The sequence below is a fragment of the Telmatherina bonti genome (genome assembly GCF_933228915.1).
Source record: "Telmatherina bonti genome assembly, chromosome: 19".
In the NCBI taxonomy this organism is placed as follows: domain Eukaryota; kingdom Metazoa; phylum Chordata; class Actinopteri; order Atheriniformes; family Telmatherinidae; genus Telmatherina; species Telmatherina bonti.
Window position 1 is genome coordinate 32,862,160 of NC_136617.1, and position 20,000 is coordinate 32,882,159.

A 20,000-nucleotide genomic window follows, 5' to 3' on the forward strand; every position below is an offset into this window, starting at 1 on the left:
ATGATGTGGTGGAACGGGAGATTCTCATGGTGATGAGGTGGAACGGGAGATTCTCATGGTGATGAGGTGGAACGAGAGATTCCCATCATGATGTGGTGGAACGGGAGATTCTCATGGTGATGAGGTGGAACGGGAGATTCTCATGGTGATGAGGTGGAACGGGAGATTCCCATCATGATGTGGTGGAACGGGAGATTCTCATGGTGATGAGGTGGAACGAGAGATTCTCATGGTGATGAGGTGGAACGAGAGATTCTCATGGAGATGAGGTGGAACGGGAGATTCTCATCATGATGAGGTGGAATGGGAGATTCTCATGGTGATGAGGTGGAACGAGAGATTCTCATGGAGATGTGGTGGAACGGGAGGTTCTCATCATGATGTGGTGGAACGGGAGATTCTCATGGTGATGAGGTGGAACGAGAGATTCTCATGGAGATGAGGTGGAACGGGAGATTCTCATCATGATGAGGTGGAATGGGAGATTCTCATGGTGATGAGGTGGAACGAGAGATTCTCATGGAGATGTGGTGGAACGGGAGGTTCTCATCATGATGAGGTGGAACGGGAGATTCTCATCATGATGAGGTGGAACGGGAGATTCTCATGGAGATGTGGTGGAACGGGAGGTTCTCATCATGATGAGGTGGAACGGGAGATTCTCATGGTGATGTGGTGGAACGGGAGGTTCTCATCATGATGAGGTGGAACGGGAGATTCTCATCATGATGAGGTGGAACGGGAGATTCTCATGATGATGTGGTAGAACGAGAGATTCTCATGGAGATGTGGTGGAACGGGAGGTTCTCATCATGATGAGGTGGAACGGGAGATTCTCATCATGATGAGGTGGAACGGGAGATTCTCATGGAGATGTGGTGGAACGGGAGGTTCTCATCATGATGAGGTGGAACGGGAGATTCTCATCATGATGAGGTGGAACGGGAGATTCTCATCATGATGAGGTGGAACGGGAGATTCTCATGGTGATGAGGTGGAACGGGAGATTCTCATCATGATGAGGTGGAACGGGAGATTCTCATGGTGATGTGGTGGAACGGGAGGTTCTCATCATGATGAGGTGGAACGGGAGGTTCTCATCATGATGAGGTGGAACGGGAGATTCTCATGATGATCAGGTGGAACGGGAGGTTCTCATCATGATGAGGTGGAACGGGAGATTCTCATGATGATGAGGTGGAACGGGAGGTTCTCATCATGATGAGGTGGAACGGGAGATTCTCATGATGATCAGGTGGAACGGGAGGTTCTCATCATGATGAGGTGGAACGGGAGATTCTCATGATGATGAGGTGGAACGGGAGGTTCTCATCATGATGAGGTGGAACGGGAGATTCTCATGATGATGAGGTGGAACGGGAGGTTCTCATCATGATGAGGTGGAACGGGAGATTCTCATGATGATGAGGTGGAACGGGAGGTTCTCATCATGATGAGGTGGAACGGGAGATTCTCATGATGATCAGGTGGAACGGGAGGTTCTCATCATGATGAGGTGGAACGGGAGATTCTCATGATGATGAGGTGGAACGGGAGGTTCTCATCATGATGAGGTGGAACGGGAGGTTCTCATCATGATGAGGTGGAACGGGAGATTCTCATGATGATGAGGTGGAACGGGAGGTTCTCATCATGATGAGGTGGAACGGGAGATTCTCATGATGATGAGGTGGAACGGGAGGTTCTCATCATGATGAGGTGGAACGGGAGATTCTCATGATGATCAGGTGGAACGGGAGGTTCTCATCATGATGAGGTGGAACGGGAGATTCTCATGATGATGAGGTGGAACGGGAGGTTCTCATCATGATGAGGTGGAACGGGAGATTCTCATGATGATGAGGTGGAACGGGAGATTCTCATGGTGATGTGGTGGAACAGGAGATTCTCATGGTGATGAGGTGGAACGGGAGATTCTCATCATGATGAGGTGGAACGGGAGATTCTCGTCATAAATCTGCAGTAACTTTGTGATGCTTCTTGTCAATAAAGACCAAATTTTCTGAAGAATGTTTCCAACACTTTGACACTAAGAATAAAAAAAGGGGTCCAACATGGCACTTGAAGGTGCATAAATTGATGGTGAACGTAAATTTAAAACTAATGAAAACTTGTTAATCATAACTTACTTCTTTATTACAGAAAGTTACTATGTTAAAGTAGTTCCCTGGACTCCACCTGCAGAAAACTACTATAAAAAAGTCAGAAAAGGTGCATCTATATTTTGTCTGTAAAGCCAGAACACAAAGTTTTATCTGCAGCAGTAAACGGTGGCAGCTCAGAGTACATAATGGTGGGTACATAAGAATGTTGCCGTCCTATAAATATTTGACAAAATATAAAAAAAATAAAAGTCAAAGTAGCTCAGTAACTGAGTAAGTGTGAAGATGTCCAAAACAACAGTTTCTCTGCAGAGCACTTCACCGACACCGTGCACACTGCTCGACACTGTCTTCAGTACTGCAGATACACCACAACACACCAACTCATCACTTCCACAGTCTGGCAACCAGTCCAGGGTGTACCCAACCTCTCGCATGCTAATTCCTGGGATCAGCGCCAGCTTCCCTACTATCCTGAATGGGATAAATAATCAATATGTGATATTTTAGTTTTGTTTTATCTGTTAAGATAATTCATATTGTAAAGATGATGTGTGTTGTTTAAGATCTGTGACTGTCTGGAAGAAAGCGGCGCAGTTAGTTCCAGCTTGCTGTGTGTGTGTGGAATACAGGCCGACGTTACAGCTAAGTTTCGCTTGTTTGTTTTTCTGGTGGCAGCCCACAGCAGCCGGGATCTTCCTGCGAATGAATCATCAACACTGCATCACATTCCCCGTTAGGAAGGCTGGAATGCTTTTACCTTTAGCTGAGGTGTGGTTGTGGTTCATCATCAGCCAGATTTCTCTGGTGTCCCCACGCAGTGTGTGATGCGCTCTCCTCCTCTAAATTCATACAGTATTTCTAAATCACAACAAGATCAAACTTCCAGATGGAAGATAAAACACTGAAGCCAGTCTGCACAATGAGCGTGCACATACACGTGAACAACAAACTTACTGTTAGAATTAAGACCCAGAAAAAAGAAATTATGTAAAAAACTGTTTTTGTCCTCAGAGAGGAAGATGAGAACTACAAGTGTGCCACTCCTTCCTCTTCTCTCCACTCAGCCTCCCTTCAATGTCTTTCAGGGAGATTAAACGCCTCAGAGGAGAAAAATATCAACCAGCCTAACGAACACCATGAAGCTAAGACTTCTTCCTAATATCACGCCTGACTATGGACCACTGGTGATAAGGATTGGTCCTGTCCTCCACTGCTGTGGGAATGAGCCAGTTCTGTTCCCTGAAATCGTCCAGCAGTTTCACCTCAAAGCCAACTAACCCAGAGATGAGAAAACACATTTCACCTCCTGAATATGAGAACTGGTCTCACCTCCAAGCGGTTAAAAGGGAAGCTGATGCAGAAGTGCATAAAACTGCAGTTCCCCCTTCATCCACTAGGGGCTGCAAAACAGAGCGAATCTCCATAGACTCCCATGTTAAAAAGACCAACTTCACGGAAGAAATAAACATGTTTACAGCCTGGTTCAAAAATCCATTTTAGGTTTCATAGGTCAGGTTTACCTTCATGACAACTGTGGGGGGAGTGAATTTTTTTCTAACTCGCCCGTTTAAAAGTAATTTAATCTCAAAGTTCGGGAAATCTAGGGGCGTGTCCTTTTGATTGACAGGTACTTGATCTGCTGCTTCAATTCAGAAGAACGTAGAACAACTGCGGTTTTTAGCCGGTTAACAACATGACTTAGCTTTAGCCCGCTTACCTCCGTTAGCTGGTTAGCTCCTGTCAGCTCCAGGTTAGCTCGGTTAGCTCTTAGCTACAGAAAGCTCGGAGTTCGCTTGATATCAATCATCCACCATGACGCTTACAGCCCCCCTCTCAGCTTCACCTCTTTGCCCATATTTGTATGGCGATGGTAGAAATCGCCCACCGAGCTTCAACTCAGCTCTTCAGAAACCTACGGGTGACGTCACGGAGGCTCCGCCCATCTTATTATATACAGTCTATGCTTATCTCAAATCACCTCAAGAGGTCAAAACCTTCAATAGTTTACATATAAAAACTAACATTTGTCCAAAACTTAATTGTAAATACTGAAAACAGTGTATATTATTAATATACATACATATATATATCTCTATATATATACATATATATATACATATATATATCTATATATATATATATATATATATATATATATATACATAGATATATATATATATATATATATATATATATATATATATATATATATATATATATATATATATATGTATAGATAGATAGATAGATAGATATATATATAGATAGATAGATATATATATATATAGATATATATTTATAGCACAATTAACTGGTAAGGTGATTACACTGATGCACACACTACTTCCGCTACTGACTTAGCTGCATTGGCGTTATATTTAGCGACGTTTCAGACCCTTCAGTGAGTTTTTTCAAAGACAAAATTAGCATCAACAAGTCTAGCGTCTTTTTCTGGTGGTATGGAGGACTTTTGGTCAGTAACATTAAAATAATGTTTAGTTTTCCCCGTTAGCAGCAGCTGCTTTTTAAAGTCCACTGAAGTGATCAAATATGGTTTTCTGCTCAATAAAGGGTTAAAAACACCAAATGGAGCCAAAAAATACACAGAAGTTTTCATAAAGGCTCTTAATCAAAACTTCTTTCACCACCCACAATCTGCTTGGCCGTGTGGAAGCTGGTCTGAAGCGGCAGGACGTTCCAGTTATCAGGGACTGAACTGATGGCTCCAAGATGAAATCATTTATTAGAACACAGACGTTTCACACCTTTCTTCCACAACATCCGCCAATTTGTTTGTTTGACTCTACATATGTTTGCAGGTGAGCCGGTAAGAGTCACGTGACTGATACCCAGTCATGACATCATGTGGCAGTGGCCTGATCCCAGCGCCATAGTTGATTTTGTAAGAACAATTTAACTTTATTTCATATAGCCGTCACGACTGCTTCCATGCTGAATGTGTTCCAGCTCAGCTTTTACTGATACAGTCGTGGAACCGCGCTGCAGCTTACCTTCATGCACAGTCACCCCACAGTTGTCACACTGGATAATCTCATCTGCATCCTCACTGTTGTCTCCCAAGCAAACGCAGCAGATGAGGATGTGTTGAGTGTTCCAAGTCTGGGAGCGGTCGAGCAGAGCGTCCTGGGGAACAGAACCACAGTAAAGCTACTTAACAATGCACCATCCGTCTGTTCTGACCACAGATCCAATGACTGACACTTTGTAAATCCTAAAAACAATGCCCATGCATACTGAGTAGATTACAACACAAGCAGAAGCGTTCCCCTGGAATCAGCCTGATAAAATCTAAACATCTCATTGGATTATATGTTGACTTTGTATCACAGTGTATAATACCAAACCACAACAGGAGTCAGAGAGCTGGCAGGCTGCAGGCCTGAATCATCTGCAGAGCTTCTACATAAATAGGACAGACCTCATGTATTTCTGTGCTAAGGATGTGAGCGGATCTTCCTTTAAACAACTTTTTCAAGTCAAAAAGGACTTTTATTACAAATATAAACCAATGTTTCAAACCTTTTTTCAAAGCGTGATTTGACGAGCTGTTTCGACATTCACTGAATCAGACAGACAAGATGTCTTAGATGAAAACTAGAAAGGAAGATGTTGACGTTGTACTCATGTTTCTGACTTCAGTTCAACCTGCTTTCTGATATTGCATTGTATTTATTCAGGTAAATAAAGCCAAAGATGCCCAGAAAACCGTTACATTTTTATTCCAATTGTACGCCGATGACACCCTGCTCTACATGTCCCTTTAACGTTCAGAGCCCTTCATGTCTGAAGAGTTTTCAATGATCTTTTTTTAGTTACAAACATAATTTTAGACAGGCTCTCTCTGTGTAAATAACAGGGGTCCCATTTTGGTGGATTTTATTTTATTTTATTTTTTTTTATTGTTCAAATAATGCATTAAAACCAAAGTTATAAATTATTCAGAGGTGCTTGTAACCCTCCATCTCCCACAGTTTGTACTTCCTATTTTTTGTGTTTTTCTTGTTTCAACACATCATGCTAATATAAAAAAAACATGAAATAAAATGTAAAATAATATTTAAAAAATGAATAAAACCTAATGGTTCAAGTAAAGACTGAAGCTAACGAAAACATCTGAGCTTTAGAAACGGACAGAAATATTAAATTAAATTATTATTATAGCAGTTTTTCAAAACAGATTGGTTCTACCAAAATGGAGCTGCTGTTCTGTAGCTTCACAGCTGATCATGCCAACGCTGAGTATATCCGTGTTCCCACCAGGTCCACAACAAAGCCTTCATGAAGCGTACATGGCATGACACATACTTTAAGTATACATGAAACGTACATGATGCCTATGTGACACATAGGTGAAGCACTGTGATGTTCTGCTTCCCCCAAACGATGCAGCACCTCCATTTATGAAGCTTGCTGCTTGGAAAGCTCGATAATCTCGAGCACAGTGGACTGTTCAGTCGATAAAAAGCACACTGGTTTTGCTTGATTTTAAATTAAATACTTTATGAAGACTTTGGATGGCATTTCACCCTGAAACATAAATATCACGCTGTCAAGCCATCAGAGTTGAGTTTCTTTTGATCCTTGAAGGAATAGATGACGTTTATGTTGAAGGTGGAAAGTGTCACCATCTTATACACCATCTGTTATAAAGCTGTGACTATGACACCAGTTGGACTGGCCAAATCCCCTTCTGCTGGTTTATTACAGACCACAGACGACTTTATAGTTATTCAGATATACAGAGTAAACATAAAAAGGTTCTCAACAGCAATAAGAAATGTACCAAAAACCAAACAGGCTAAAAAAAAATGAGGGATTAAAGCTGAGGTAGGTAATGTTGCTCAGAGACATGTTACTCTGGGTGAAGTGGTTCCTCGTCCTGATAGTAGTCTATACATTCTGTAATCATGAACAATAAGAAATATAGTCAGACCCCTCAGTTTACTGTGAATCTGTAAAAACTCTGACCAATCCAAACGTTCGGACCAACTGTGACTGTGTTACATGACGGTTATGTTAACTAAACATTTAAATGAAACGTTAACGTGTTATTTCTGATTTTGTAATCGTGTATGACTCTGATTGGACCTGCAGCAACACGATAAGCTCTGCAGTGTTTAATCAAGGTTTAATGATAAGAGACCTTAACATTAAAGAAGAAGAAAAACCTTTTTGACGGATAGTTTTGTTTTGTAAACAATGGCTCTGCGTAAAGTTGAAATCTTTCTTTGTCGTTCGTGTTTGATGGTCTGTAGAAGAAGGCACATTTAATCCAGATACTTCACCTTGTTTCTTTATTCCCACTATCGCAGCCCACAACCAGATTTTTTTTTACGTGTGTAGTAATCCTGACTCACTTCAGAATACAATCTGAAGTCACGTCCATTAAGCTCAAAATATCTCAATGTGTAAGCGGCGACCTCTGCTGGACATTTATTTTCAAAATTTGCAATGTTTAGGGGCGTGTCCTTTTGATTGACACATACCCGATATCCAGCTGCAAGAAGGCAGAGTGTAGCACAAGCTAACAGTGTAGCTAACAGCGTTAACAGCACTATAAGCCCCCGCTCTCAGCTCTTCCTAATTTCCGGGAGTGACGGACGCTGTTTAGACGGTGAGAGTGGGAAGCGTCCTATGGGCTTAACTTAAGCTTTTCAGAAACTTGGGGATCCCATCGTGGATGCTCCGTCCATCTTTTATACACTCTAAGACGTAAACGCGCCTCCATCTAATAACCACCGTGCTGAAGGACCGTCCGAAGTCAGAGCTATCTGAATTTTCCCTGAGTTTTTCAATCTTCAACTGATAGAGTTTCCAGAAAGAAGCCTCCGTTGGCATCAATAGATCGAGAATAAATCAAACATGAAGAGCGATCAGGAGTGTTCATGTAGTTTTACACATTTCTGGGGTTGGGAACTGAATTAATGCAGAATAATCCGGATTATTTCTGACAATGGTCAAAGGTCGCAACGATGCGGGTTAGGTCTCACATCCGGTCAGCTGATGCTTTATCAGTGCATCAAAGCCTTCACATGACACCCTGAGGAGAAATAAAACGATGATGATGATGAACTCACCTCGTTGCCCTTCCCCTGGGACATGCTGTCGTTGGTCAGTTCATCGTCAAACACACTGCTGTTCTTCACCTTCTTCTTGGGCTTCTTGACCTCTTTTTCACTATCACTGCTTGTGTTATGATTGTCATTATCACCATCTTCCTTGTCCTCGTCATCGTCGTCGTCGTCATCATCATCATCGTCGTCGTCGTCATCATCGTCATCGTTATCGTCGTCGTCATCATCGCTGGCGCTGCCTCCCTCCTCTTCTTCTGTGCCTCCTTTCTGAGCGGCTGCTTTGCCCTTCTTCTTGCCTGCAGCGGGCCTCCAGTCGTTGTCATCTTCACTGTCGTAGTCGTCCATCTCGTTCAGCTCCTCCATGGTGGTGAAGTCCAGCAGCGGACGGTTCCTCCGGAAATTCCACTTCTTGGGTTCAACCGAAGACTCTTCCGAGTTCAGGTTCCCGTCCCCGGAAGCTGCGGTGGGCCCAGTTTCACCAGCTGGTGCCGAGGGCTCCGGTTCAGCACTCTTCCTGCTCTTCCGCCGGCCTTTGGGTGGGCTGACGGAGGGGTTGTCTTTGGTGGAGCTGTCTGAAGGTGGCTGCTGTTTGCTCTTTTCCTCATCCTCGGTTAAATTGTCTTCAGCAGTCAAGTCTTTTGCCTCCTCGTCTAAACCATCGTCTGCAGATGGAACATTGTCTGACTCGCTTTCCGAAGCAGCAGCGCTGGCTTTGGACCCTTCGTCGTCACTGCCATTCCCTGTGCCATCCGAGCCTATCCAAACACACAACAACAAGTTGACAAAACAAATAAAGTTGGCTGTTTGGGAAAGGGGTCAACCAGGGGCCATCACTCATGATTTCACATCCTCAGAGGCAACACCCTGTCAACTTCAGGGTGAAGCTGACTTGAAATGAGCCTTGCAGTAGGGCCGCACGACTGTGACCAAAATAATAATCACGATTACTTTGAGCAATATTGTAATCACGATTATTAATCACAATCATTCATTGTGTCTGAAAAATGTGTATTTTAATTTAATTTTTTTTTATTTCACTACTTGTAAACAACCGACCTGGCAACTCTACGTTATCTATACATATATATATATATATATATATATATATATATATATATATATATATATATATATATATATATATATATATATATATATAAGGTCTGGGCGATTAATCAGATTTTATTCTCAGTATGATCTGGGTTTTCAACGATGATAAAAATAAAAGGGTGTGATTATTTTTCTCTCTGCAGTTTCCTCTCCTGCTGTCTTCAGCTGCTAATCGAGCGTCTCTGGCGTTGCAGCGCTGTGCTGTAAACTCCTCCCACAGCCGCTTTGCTTTCATTCAGACACTGTTGCCAACTTGGCGACTTTCTCGCTAAATCTGGAGACTTTTTTTGTTAAAAGCGACAAATCTAGCAGCTTTTACTGGAGTTATTGGAGACTTTTCTGGTGTTTTGGCGACTGACTTGAAGACACATATTGTTTTGCAGTTACTGTAAGGAAGGAGCAGCGGGAGCCTCTCCCGTCCTAAAGCACTCCCAGGCGGCCAGTCTCAGTCGGCTCCGGCTGCAGGTCCATGTAGAATAACTGCAGTAGGTTGTGGAAGTTCACCTAAACATAGTTTATACCATTGTCAGTGACAACTGGCTGCATTATTTTCCTATACATAGTTCGGCCAGTTAAACACTGTAATATCCCTCCGTTACGGGGCGTTACCATAGCAACCCGTTAACCAGCTGGTTCAGATCAGGTGTCTTTAAACAGGTGAACGAGAGAAACGCGCTGCAGCCTGACAGCGGTTGTTTGGCATAAAACGTACATCCAGACCAACGTAAAATAGTTCCTATATAAGCAGTAAAAGCGGAACAACTCGGAACCGTCCATTAGATGTTTATAATGCGCAACACGGAGTCTAGAACACCACGACGCGCTGACATTGAGTATGGAGGGACGAAACTTTACGTTCGTCTGTGTATCCGTCTTATAGGTCCAGCATAAATGGGTCTTTAGATGTTTCCCTCCAGCAGCACACCTGATACACATGAATCGGACATTTACAGACGCGCTGAAGCTGAAACAAGCTGTTTGATGTGAATCAAGTGTGATGCAGCAGGAAAACATTTGATACCTGCAGGGAAAACTGGAGTTGGAGATTCCTGTTCTCCAGGATGAACAGGAGGCTTTAAATACATACTGTAACTAATAACTGATTTATAAACTTTACTTTTATCAATCAATGATGCTTTTTTTTTTATTTTAAAAGGGTCTAAAAATGTTCATGAAACCAAACTGAAGTCAAACCATGCAGGTGTTTTTACTAACATACATGATGCTCTTCAGATTTCCCGTCGTCTGCACGTGTCTCTGTCACCATTTCAGTACAAACAACAGACGAAATGTTGTGTATTTTAACACAGCGAGACGTTATAACTGACTGTACTTACCCGAAGCATCTCCCACTTCAAAATCACTGTCATCAGAGCTGTCGTAGTCCAAGGCGTCCAACAGGGAGGCAGCAAGCGGCTTCACTTGCCGTCTCTTCAAACTGCGGTCCACTGCAGGAGGGAGAAACAAGCAGGACGATACAAGTTGCTGATGGCAGCTCAATGACAACAACTACAGAACAACAAGCATACTGACCCAAGCTACATAAAACACACAAACTGTAGCCAACAGCAGAAATAAAGTAGTGACTGAGAGACTTAACCACAAATACAGATCTCAGGTTTTTAAAATTGAAAGAAAAGGAGATGATATGGACAGAAGACAGCTGTCATGTCTTCTGTCGGCTCTTTTAGGTGATTCAAAACCGAGCCAGGCCTTGTGAAGCCTTCTAAACACCACTACATTTTACATTCAGACAGCGTCATGCTTAAACGCAGCAAATAAGCCAAAGAGACTTTAGGGAAGACACAAAGTTCACTCCAATAAATCGAGTAACCAGGAACTTCCCTGTATGGAGGTTTAACCACATTTAAACTTTAGTTAATTTCTTTGTTACAGACCCAGAAGGATCCTTATCACAATGATAATAAAATGAGAAAATACTTTCTACCAACTTTTGCCCGATTAGTCTGAACAAACATGTTTGTTCTTTATTTATTATCTCCACTCATCAGAAATAAAGTCACAGCTGGGAACTTTTCTCACTCAGCTGTAAATGTTTGAAGCTGCGTCAGAAACTCAGAAACAGTTTTATTGTTTTTATTGATCCTTTAACTTGTCTTCTTGGGCATTATAGCAGCAGAATGATGGTCTGGCTGCTGTGTTGTTTTTTTCCTCATTGAAATCAAGAAAATTGACAAACAAATAAAAGTTTTATACATTTATTTTGTTTTTAATCTACAAAAATCAGCAATATCAAAGAATTGTGAGAATCACAATTTAAATCAAATCGGCACCCAAAAAAATCGGAATCGAATCGAATTGAATCGGGACAAAAGCACATCGTCACAGCCCTAGTGGAACGGGAGATCCTCATCATGATGTGCAGCAGCTATGTAATGTTATCATGTCATTATGGAGCAAAATCTCTGAAGAAGGTTTTGAACGCCTTGTTGAATCTATGACACCAAGAATTTTGGCCGTTCTGAAGGGAAAAGCGGGTCCGATCCGGTACTAGAAGCTGGATCTGATAAAGTGGACAATGAGGGAATTATTCCTCCCGATTCTCTTCTTCACCACAGAAAAATAAAATGCTGAACAGAAAAACCACAGCTCAGCTTTAAATCACTAACGTTTACATAAAAATTTGAATCCGCTTAAATAAATTGATGGATTTATGTATAAACTCTTAAATAAGCAGTTATCTCCTTTAATAAGTTCTTCTCTAAACCTTACACTTGCATTGCTCTCAAGCTAAGTAGATCTATGACTATCAGCTCTGCAAAGTAACTACAGAGCTTTAATGCCGGTAAATCAATCTGTAGCTAATAAAACTGAACAAAAATATTCGCTGTAATCCTGAAATGCAGTTTAATACCAGATCAACATTGAAACCATGTTTTTTCAATCCTTGTTGTTGTTTACCGAACAGACTGTTTTACAGCTAAACTTCTACAGCTGCTCTGATTGGAGAAATCTAGCTGATGTTTTCAGCTAATTGAAGGTTGATCCACTGTCTTCACATAGTTTTTTAGACAAACATCTCATTAGTTGCCGGAATTTGGGAAGATGAGGTACATTAGCACCATCGGTGGCTAAGCTATTAGCAAACAAAGAGCACAGCTGCGCATCGGAGAGGTTTTAACCTGCTCAATTCTTCATTCTGTCTCCAACATAAAACCCTAAAGAATCCCTTTAACCTATAATGATAGCATGGCTGGAATAATAATGATTTTTAGGTTTTAGTAACACATTTTATGGGATGTTTGACTACAAACCCTTACCAACCTACTGAGCAGGGTAGCTAACTGGGGTTAGCATTAGCTAAACTCATTCACAGGTGATTGAGGCACTAACCCTTAAACCATCACTGGGATTCATGTGAAAGAATAATATTTAAGGTTACTAATCCTGTTTTAAAATAACAAATTAAGTTAAACCCAAACGTGAAGATAAAACCAGCGTTAGCAATGCTAATTACAGGCTAGCTTAGCTTTCAACTTCCAACATCAGTTTTTAGCGTTTCAGGCGTCGTTTAATCTTCTGTGTTATTCATAAATCATTAACAAACCCACACTGGATGAGGAATACGATAAAGTGGAAAAGAAAACTCACTTTTACTCTTGTTTTCCTGAAACAAACGATGATCTCGTGAACAGCATGCTAGTTAGCAGCATGCTAGTGGACAATGGACAGCACGACGTGACGTCGCCACGGTCGGATGTTGTTACCATGGGTACAGAAAAAGCAGGCCATGATGGCGAAATCCACTTCTTTCTAGAGGAAAAAATTATTTTATTTAAGATGACTGGATGAAAATGGAACTTGGAATTATTTTAAGGGTGCTGAAGCAGTGAGGACCTGAACCATCTCTTATTTGATGTTATTTCAAACACCTGAGCTCATCATGCTACTCATGCAACTTCCAATTATATCAGTGTTTGTATGTTTTTTTTTTTAATAATATGAAAATGAATATATATTTAAAAAAAAAATCATTTCTAAAAGGCTAAAATTTAACAGTAGTGTGAAAGAAAGTGTGTGTTTTAAGACAATCAAAGTTCCAGCAGAGTGAGATTTTGTGAGGAAATAAGTAGATAGAAAGAAGAGATACATTAACCAGTTATAAAATAAAAGTATATGATAGGTAATATGATTACTTTCACCCCACGCTCATATTCCCATGGCCACGTTGGTCTGGAAGGAAGGAGGGATGCACACCCTCATAAAACCTGACAATATATTCATTCATTCATTCATTTTCCAAACCGCTTATTCCAATTCAGGGTCGCGGGGAAGCTGGAGCCTATCCCAGCTGGCTTTGGGCGACAGGCAGGGTACACCCTGGACAGCTCGCCAGTCCATCGCATGGCACAATATATTCAATACATTTAATATTTCATGTCTTTCTTCACATATTCCTCAATAAAACTAGTCATTTTATATATATATATATACATATATATATATATATATATATATATATATATATATATATATATATATATATATATATATATATTGATTATTTATATCATACAGATGAATATGATGAATACTTTCTTTTTGCAATATCTGTTTCACATTCACTAGATCAGGCCGAGGAAAAAACATTAAGTCAGAAATCCTGCAAACAAAATACACACGCACAGTTCATCATGTGAATTAAGAGGAATTAAGGCTGTCCTGGAGGAAAATGGAGGTCCAACCTGGAAGTCACAAGATGGACCCGGTAAACTAGATGGTGAATGTAAATATTAATTTAGATTTAAATTATTTATTTGATCAAACCAAAATATAAAACATTTTCGCTCATCTCTGAGAACAAGCACTCATTTCAACCCAAGCGGTTCAGTCAGGTTAGGTGAGTTACTGCTGGAGGTTTCAGGTTTGTACTGCTGGTGTCGGGCTTTGTTGTTAGCACTCCTCTCTACAAACCAACTACAGTTGAGTCTGAGACCCGAGTGCTCTGGGGCAAAGCAGAAAGAGGCGGTTTCAGCCAGTCGCAGTCAAGCAAAGTGAAACTGACTGCGTCAGCTCCAGGTGCTTTGAACTGAATCATCAGCAAGGTGTTAGCCAACATCAGGTTAAGCACACATAGGGTGAAGACCTCCACCTGTGCTAGTCCACCAAACAAAGTACAAGCTGGAAGCTCCTCTCAAACAAGTTAAGGCACAATGTGCTTCAGACCCACCGCTGTCAGATAAAAGTACAGACTTGGACGTGTTACACATAGACACCGCAGTCCGTAAAACCTGTGCTCCCCAATGGCTGGCACGCTGGCTGGCCACACCCTCAGTTACCTTCGGTCTCTGGAACTGTCAGTTCGCTGTAAACAAAACTGAATTTATTTTTTAACTATTACCTCCACAGAGAAGCGTGATGTTTGGCTCTGTTACACTTGAATCTAGATCTTCTACTAGGAATGTGTTATGATAGATAGCCAGCTGACCTTTAAGGTCCATGTTGCCTCGGTTGCCTGGTCTCACTGATTTGCTCTCTACAACATCAAGAGAATCAGACTGTACCTGACAGAACACACAACACAGCTTTTGGTTCAGGTTCTGGTCATTTCATGTATGGACTACTGCAGTTCCTTACTGGGAGGTCTGCCTGCATGCTGGGTTAAACCTCTGCAGATGATTCAGAACACCGCAGCAGGTCCGATCTTCAACCAGCCCAAAGGAGCTCATGTTACTCTGGTGCTTATCACACTTCACTGGCTTCTAGTTGCAGTGCGCATCAAATTCAAAGCTTCGTTTCTGGGTTACAGAAACCTAAACGGCTCCTACCTTCACTCCTTCATTCAGAGCTAAACTCCCGCTCCACAGGTACACTCTGCCAGTAAAAGATGACCAGTGCTCCCACCACAACATGGCACAAAATCAGTCAGACTCTTTTCCTCTGTTGTTTGCTGGTGGTGGAACGTCTACCCAACGGTCCGTTCTGCTAAGAGCAAGCTGAAGACTCAACGTTTCACTTGGCTTACTTCTTCTACTTGTCAGAGTGAGTTAGAAAGATTTGTCCAGGTCTTTGACATAACTCACCACTGAATAAGCTGCACTTATTGTAGCTGCCGTCAGAAGCAACGGTCATAAATTCAGTTTATTATTTTCACATTCGGTTCAACATTGTAACAAGTCCAAGTAGTAGTTCAAAAAATGTTAAATCATTATTATTTATTTTTTCTTTCAGTAAATCCATGTAAAAGTATGTTGTTTATTTGGATAAAAATGTATAAAAGAAAGTGGGAACCTTTTTCTTTTTGTTCTGCTGGTCCACATTGTTGCTGGGGGGATGTAGTTGATTGATGCACTCTGGGAACCACACGAGGCGCTGTGCATGCGGGGTCTCCAAGAGACAGGTTGCATGGATGTGCCAAGAGAATGGAGAAAAGTCCTTTATTCTTATAAGAAGCCGTGGATATCTTTATTCCCTTGAAGTTAATGCGGCCAATGAGGTACAGTTTTTACTTTTTTTCATTGTTAATTGGTTCATTATGTAAATTTTATGTAACTGTAATGCAAATTAAGCTTTTAATTTTATATACTTTGGTAAAGTTTACCTTTTGCTATGTTTTCTTTATGTTACTCCTCTGTTTTGCTTTAAGTTCATTTGCGTTTGGTATTTCTTAGTTCTGACGGCATATTTGGGGAAAATTAAGGATCCTCCAAGTCAAGTTGAAGACACTGTCTGTCAAAACATGTCTGTGAAAATCCAACGATTTCGAGCTTGATTAAGCTTGAAGGGAGTAACACTGATGTTGTGATAAAATCCTGTTCCTGTAAATATATAAAGGGACAGTTGTAGGGAGGGGAACGTGTCAAGTGGAATACTGATGTTACATGTTCCTCAGGGGAATGTATTGAGCGTGACACTCAGCAGGACTTGGGCAAGTTATAGCAATTTGTGTGGAACCAAATTTTAATAAAAGTTCCCCTTGAGCAAGTACCGTTTATCATCTTTTCTACTGAGGTAAGACAAGGTGAATAGAAAACAGAATGAAATCCGAGGTGAATCTGCTTCCTACTAAATGTTGCTGATGACTCTCTGCAGGTGTGTTTGATAACGGTTGGTATTGGAATTATTTTATTTATTCATTTACTTTTCTTAGTTTGTTTGTTTTGAATATTGACACTATTCTACTTATGTCTTGTTGTATTACTGTAGTAGTTTATATTGTTTTGCGACTACTGTAACTCTAGCAGCTTAGACACGCCTTTCTTTTCTCTCTCTCTCACTTTTTCTCCCTTCAGCTTCTCTTTTTTCCTTTTCCCCTGCCAGGTCCAGCTCGGCCATATCAAGACTGATGATGATTACAAAAAAAATAAAAATATTAATATAAATATTCAGATTATCAAGGGCAGCTATATACATGAGATGTCTCCATTGACAGAGCAAATCTGTCTGGCAGAAATATGGCCCGCAGATTGCTGTTCTGTATGCTGAGATACTGGACAGGACAGGTAAAAAAAAAAAAAAGAGAATCAGAGGTGAATAAAGTAGAAGCAGAAGTAAAAATAAAGTAGAATGTTGTTGGATCTCGCGATGCATTTAGAACAGATGTTTTCACAAACAGGCTCGTCTACCTGCAGTGGAGCTGAGCTGGTTATATTCACCTGGTTTAGTGACTGGTTAGATAGGACTTCTACTTTCTACTTGTACTTTATTCACCTCTGCAGAGAATAGAACAAAAATAAAACCAAGACCTGCACTGCCTCGAGCACTACAAGGCATCACCTGCATCCAACTGGACTCACAGCAGTCAGATTTCCACTTCATTCTGACGTCCCACGCTCATCAGAAAAGTGTCTGCTAAATGACTGTAGAATAAAATAAAATAAAATAAAACAAATAGAATAGAAAGTTCGATTACCTGGAACCAAAATGACTTAGTAAAGACAGGTCTTTGTCCCGCAGCATCTCATTTATATTTATTTACTCATGAGGAGGTGGGCTGGACCTCGCAGGCGTTTGCTGTTGCATAAATTTGTACTTTGGCTCATTTTCAAAATTAACTTTATTTCTGTAGTCGTCCTTTGACTTTGCCGGTTTAGCAAATAGGAGATGATTGAAATAAATGAGCCTAGATTGATCCTGATAGGTGCAACGGAGAAGACTGATGAGCAAAGCAAGCAAAAGGGATGATTACAACTGTCCTTGCTTCATGACTAATGGCCGTGTGTTGTGCAGAAAACAGGTACATTTCTTCCCTTTTTTTATCAGTTTGCATCAACACACTGATGATATCAGTGCTCCTCATCGTCATCACTATCAGCATTCCCTCCCGGGTTTGATCAACATAAAGCCCGGGACACGGAGATGTAGGTACTAAAGTAGAATTCACTTTGTGTTTAAATAAAACACACTAGAAGATTCATCTCATCATTTGTTAATTCTCTGGAACTGTTTTAACGTACGTTACTTTTCCAAACATTCAGGAACATGTAGGACATCCCGTTATCAATCCATGGAGTTAGTTAGTTAGTTAGTTAGTTATTTTATTTATTTTGAACAAATGAAAGAAAATAAGAAAATATATGTACATACCTATACATACACACGTCTACACACAGATATACATACATATATATATATATATATATATATATATATATATATATATATATATATATATATATATATATATACACACTAAGGAAGAAAATAATAGTAATCATAATATTATTAACTACAATAATAATTATTAATATTATTTGGTATCCCCCCCCCCACCCCCACCCCCCTTTCTACTCATTTAATTTTATATTCTGTCGCTACACGTCACAACAGAGTTGTGCTCATATTTATTCATCCCCTTTCATTAAAGAAGGAAAAAAAACATCTGCCTGTAAAATCAGCTGAAATTGACTAAAGTAATAATAAATAAAATTTTATGAAAACAATTATATTAATTTCTAATTCTGGTTCAATAGAAATATTTTTTTAAAAAAAGTAAACAAATAAGATCATTTATTCCATATGACATCAGTGATAAAGTAATATTTAGTAGAAGAATCCTTTAATGTTTCCGCTCCAGTCAGGTGTTTTCTGTTCCTCTCAGTCAGACTTCTGCACCTGTTGACAGGTATTTTGTCCCACTGTTCAATAGAAAAGTCTCTAATTTGTCCAGGACACATTTGTTTGTTTGTTTTTTTTTCTTTCTTCAACTCAATTAAATGAAAAAACAGTGTCTCATTTTAATAAATTATATTTTTGGAAATTTTTAGTTATTGTTCCTTTTTTAAGTCTCCAGTTATTTAAGTGACTGTTGTAAATTCAGCCTTTTCTTTAATGAAAGGGGATGAAGACATATGAGCACAACTGTATTTATTCAGTTTACTTTACATATTTATATTCACATTTATACACATACACACATTTCCATATACATCCACACAGAAATACTACAGACATACATATACTTACACTCATATCTATAAAATGTGACAAAGTTCATCCTTCGCAGCTTCATGTCCTCTAGGAAGGCATTCCACAAGTTTTAGAAGTACCTTTAAGACAGGCGTGTCCAAAGTTGCTCGTCCAGGGCCGCTGTCCCGCCGGTTTTCAGTGCATCTCTCCGTCAGCACACCTGACCTCAAATCAAATGGAGTCAGGTGTGTTGGAGCAGGGATACATGGAACACCTGCAGGATTGTGGCCCTGGAGGAGCAGAGCGGGACACCGTGCTTCATGAGAAGGTCTGGTCTCTCCTCGCTCATCCAGAGGTGTTCTTTCAGGTTGAGGTCAGGACCAGGACCTGTTTTATTGTTTTAATTCCGTGTTCCTTGTATGACCTGTGGTTTTATTGTGTTATTTATTTGCATTTGAACTGTTTTATTCTGTTTTTATTTTGGCTGATTGTGTACAGCACTTTGTTTCTACTCTGGTTGTTTTAAAGGGCTTTATAAATAAAGTTGAGTTAAGTTGAGTTATATGTGGAAATGAAATCATTTGATAAGTCTGATCCATTTTACATCTGTAACAATGTCTTTTAAGACACTCAGTATGTTGTAAAAATACATTTATCAGGATTTTACACAGAAACAAACCTTGTTTGTTCATGTGAAACAGGATTTCTGCCAGTTTCTGACGGAGATGTCTTGTATAAAGACGTTTCTGCTCGTTGTCTCGGCATACGTCTGGACTGAATGAGCCTAAAGCTCTGATGAAATCATTGCAGTCTTCTGAATTTACATGTTCCATGTCAGCAGGTTTTATTATTATAAACTTTTTTGTTTTCTGTTTTAATGTCACTTAAATCGAAACAGAAAAGGAGAAAAACAAGACAAATATTTTTATTGTCACATTAACATTGATTGCATATTCTTATAATTTCTTTCTGCAATCAATAGAATAATTTTTCTTTTCATTTAATCTAATTCTGCTTCCTCTCCACTCACTTCTTCTACATAAATCCTAATTGAAGTGACTGAGAAACGAGCCGTCTTTTGGATGTTGCAACCACAAAGAACTGTGGAACAATTTTATCTCCTTTTGTTTAATAAACAATGGCGGACTGCGTTCTGTGCTAGCGTAGATAATAAACAAAGCTCTGAAAATCCTTTCCTTCGCAGCAACAACCAGCTCGCGTTGGGACTGCAGTTGGATATTTCCAGAACATTTCACTCTCTCAGAAAGCTTCCAGTGCAAAAAGAGCATTACGTCATGTT

General features: G+C 40.2%; 1 protein-coding gene across 1 annotated transcript in view; it reads right to left on the reverse strand.

The window, feature by feature from the left end:
• The window catches only part of phf14 (PHD finger protein 14), a 101,663-nt gene extending 88,653 nt beyond the window's left edge, over positions 1-13,010 (reverse strand). Inside the window, exons 1-5 of the mRNA XM_079258787.1 lie at positions 12,944-13,010; positions 10,669-10,779; positions 8,225-8,976; positions 5,138-5,270; positions 3,299-3,399 (exon numbers count right to left, since the gene is read on the reverse strand). Of these exons, the coding sequence (XP_079114913.1) occupies positions 3,299-3,399; positions 5,138-5,270; positions 8,225-8,976; positions 10,669-10,779; position 12,944 (1,098 nt within the window). The 5' untranslated portion in view covers positions 12,945-13,010. The remainder of the gene's footprint in view (positions 1-3,298; positions 3,400-5,137; positions 5,271-8,224; positions 8,977-10,668; positions 10,780-12,943) is intronic.
• Between the last annotated feature and the right edge of the window lie 6,990 nt (positions 13,011-20,000).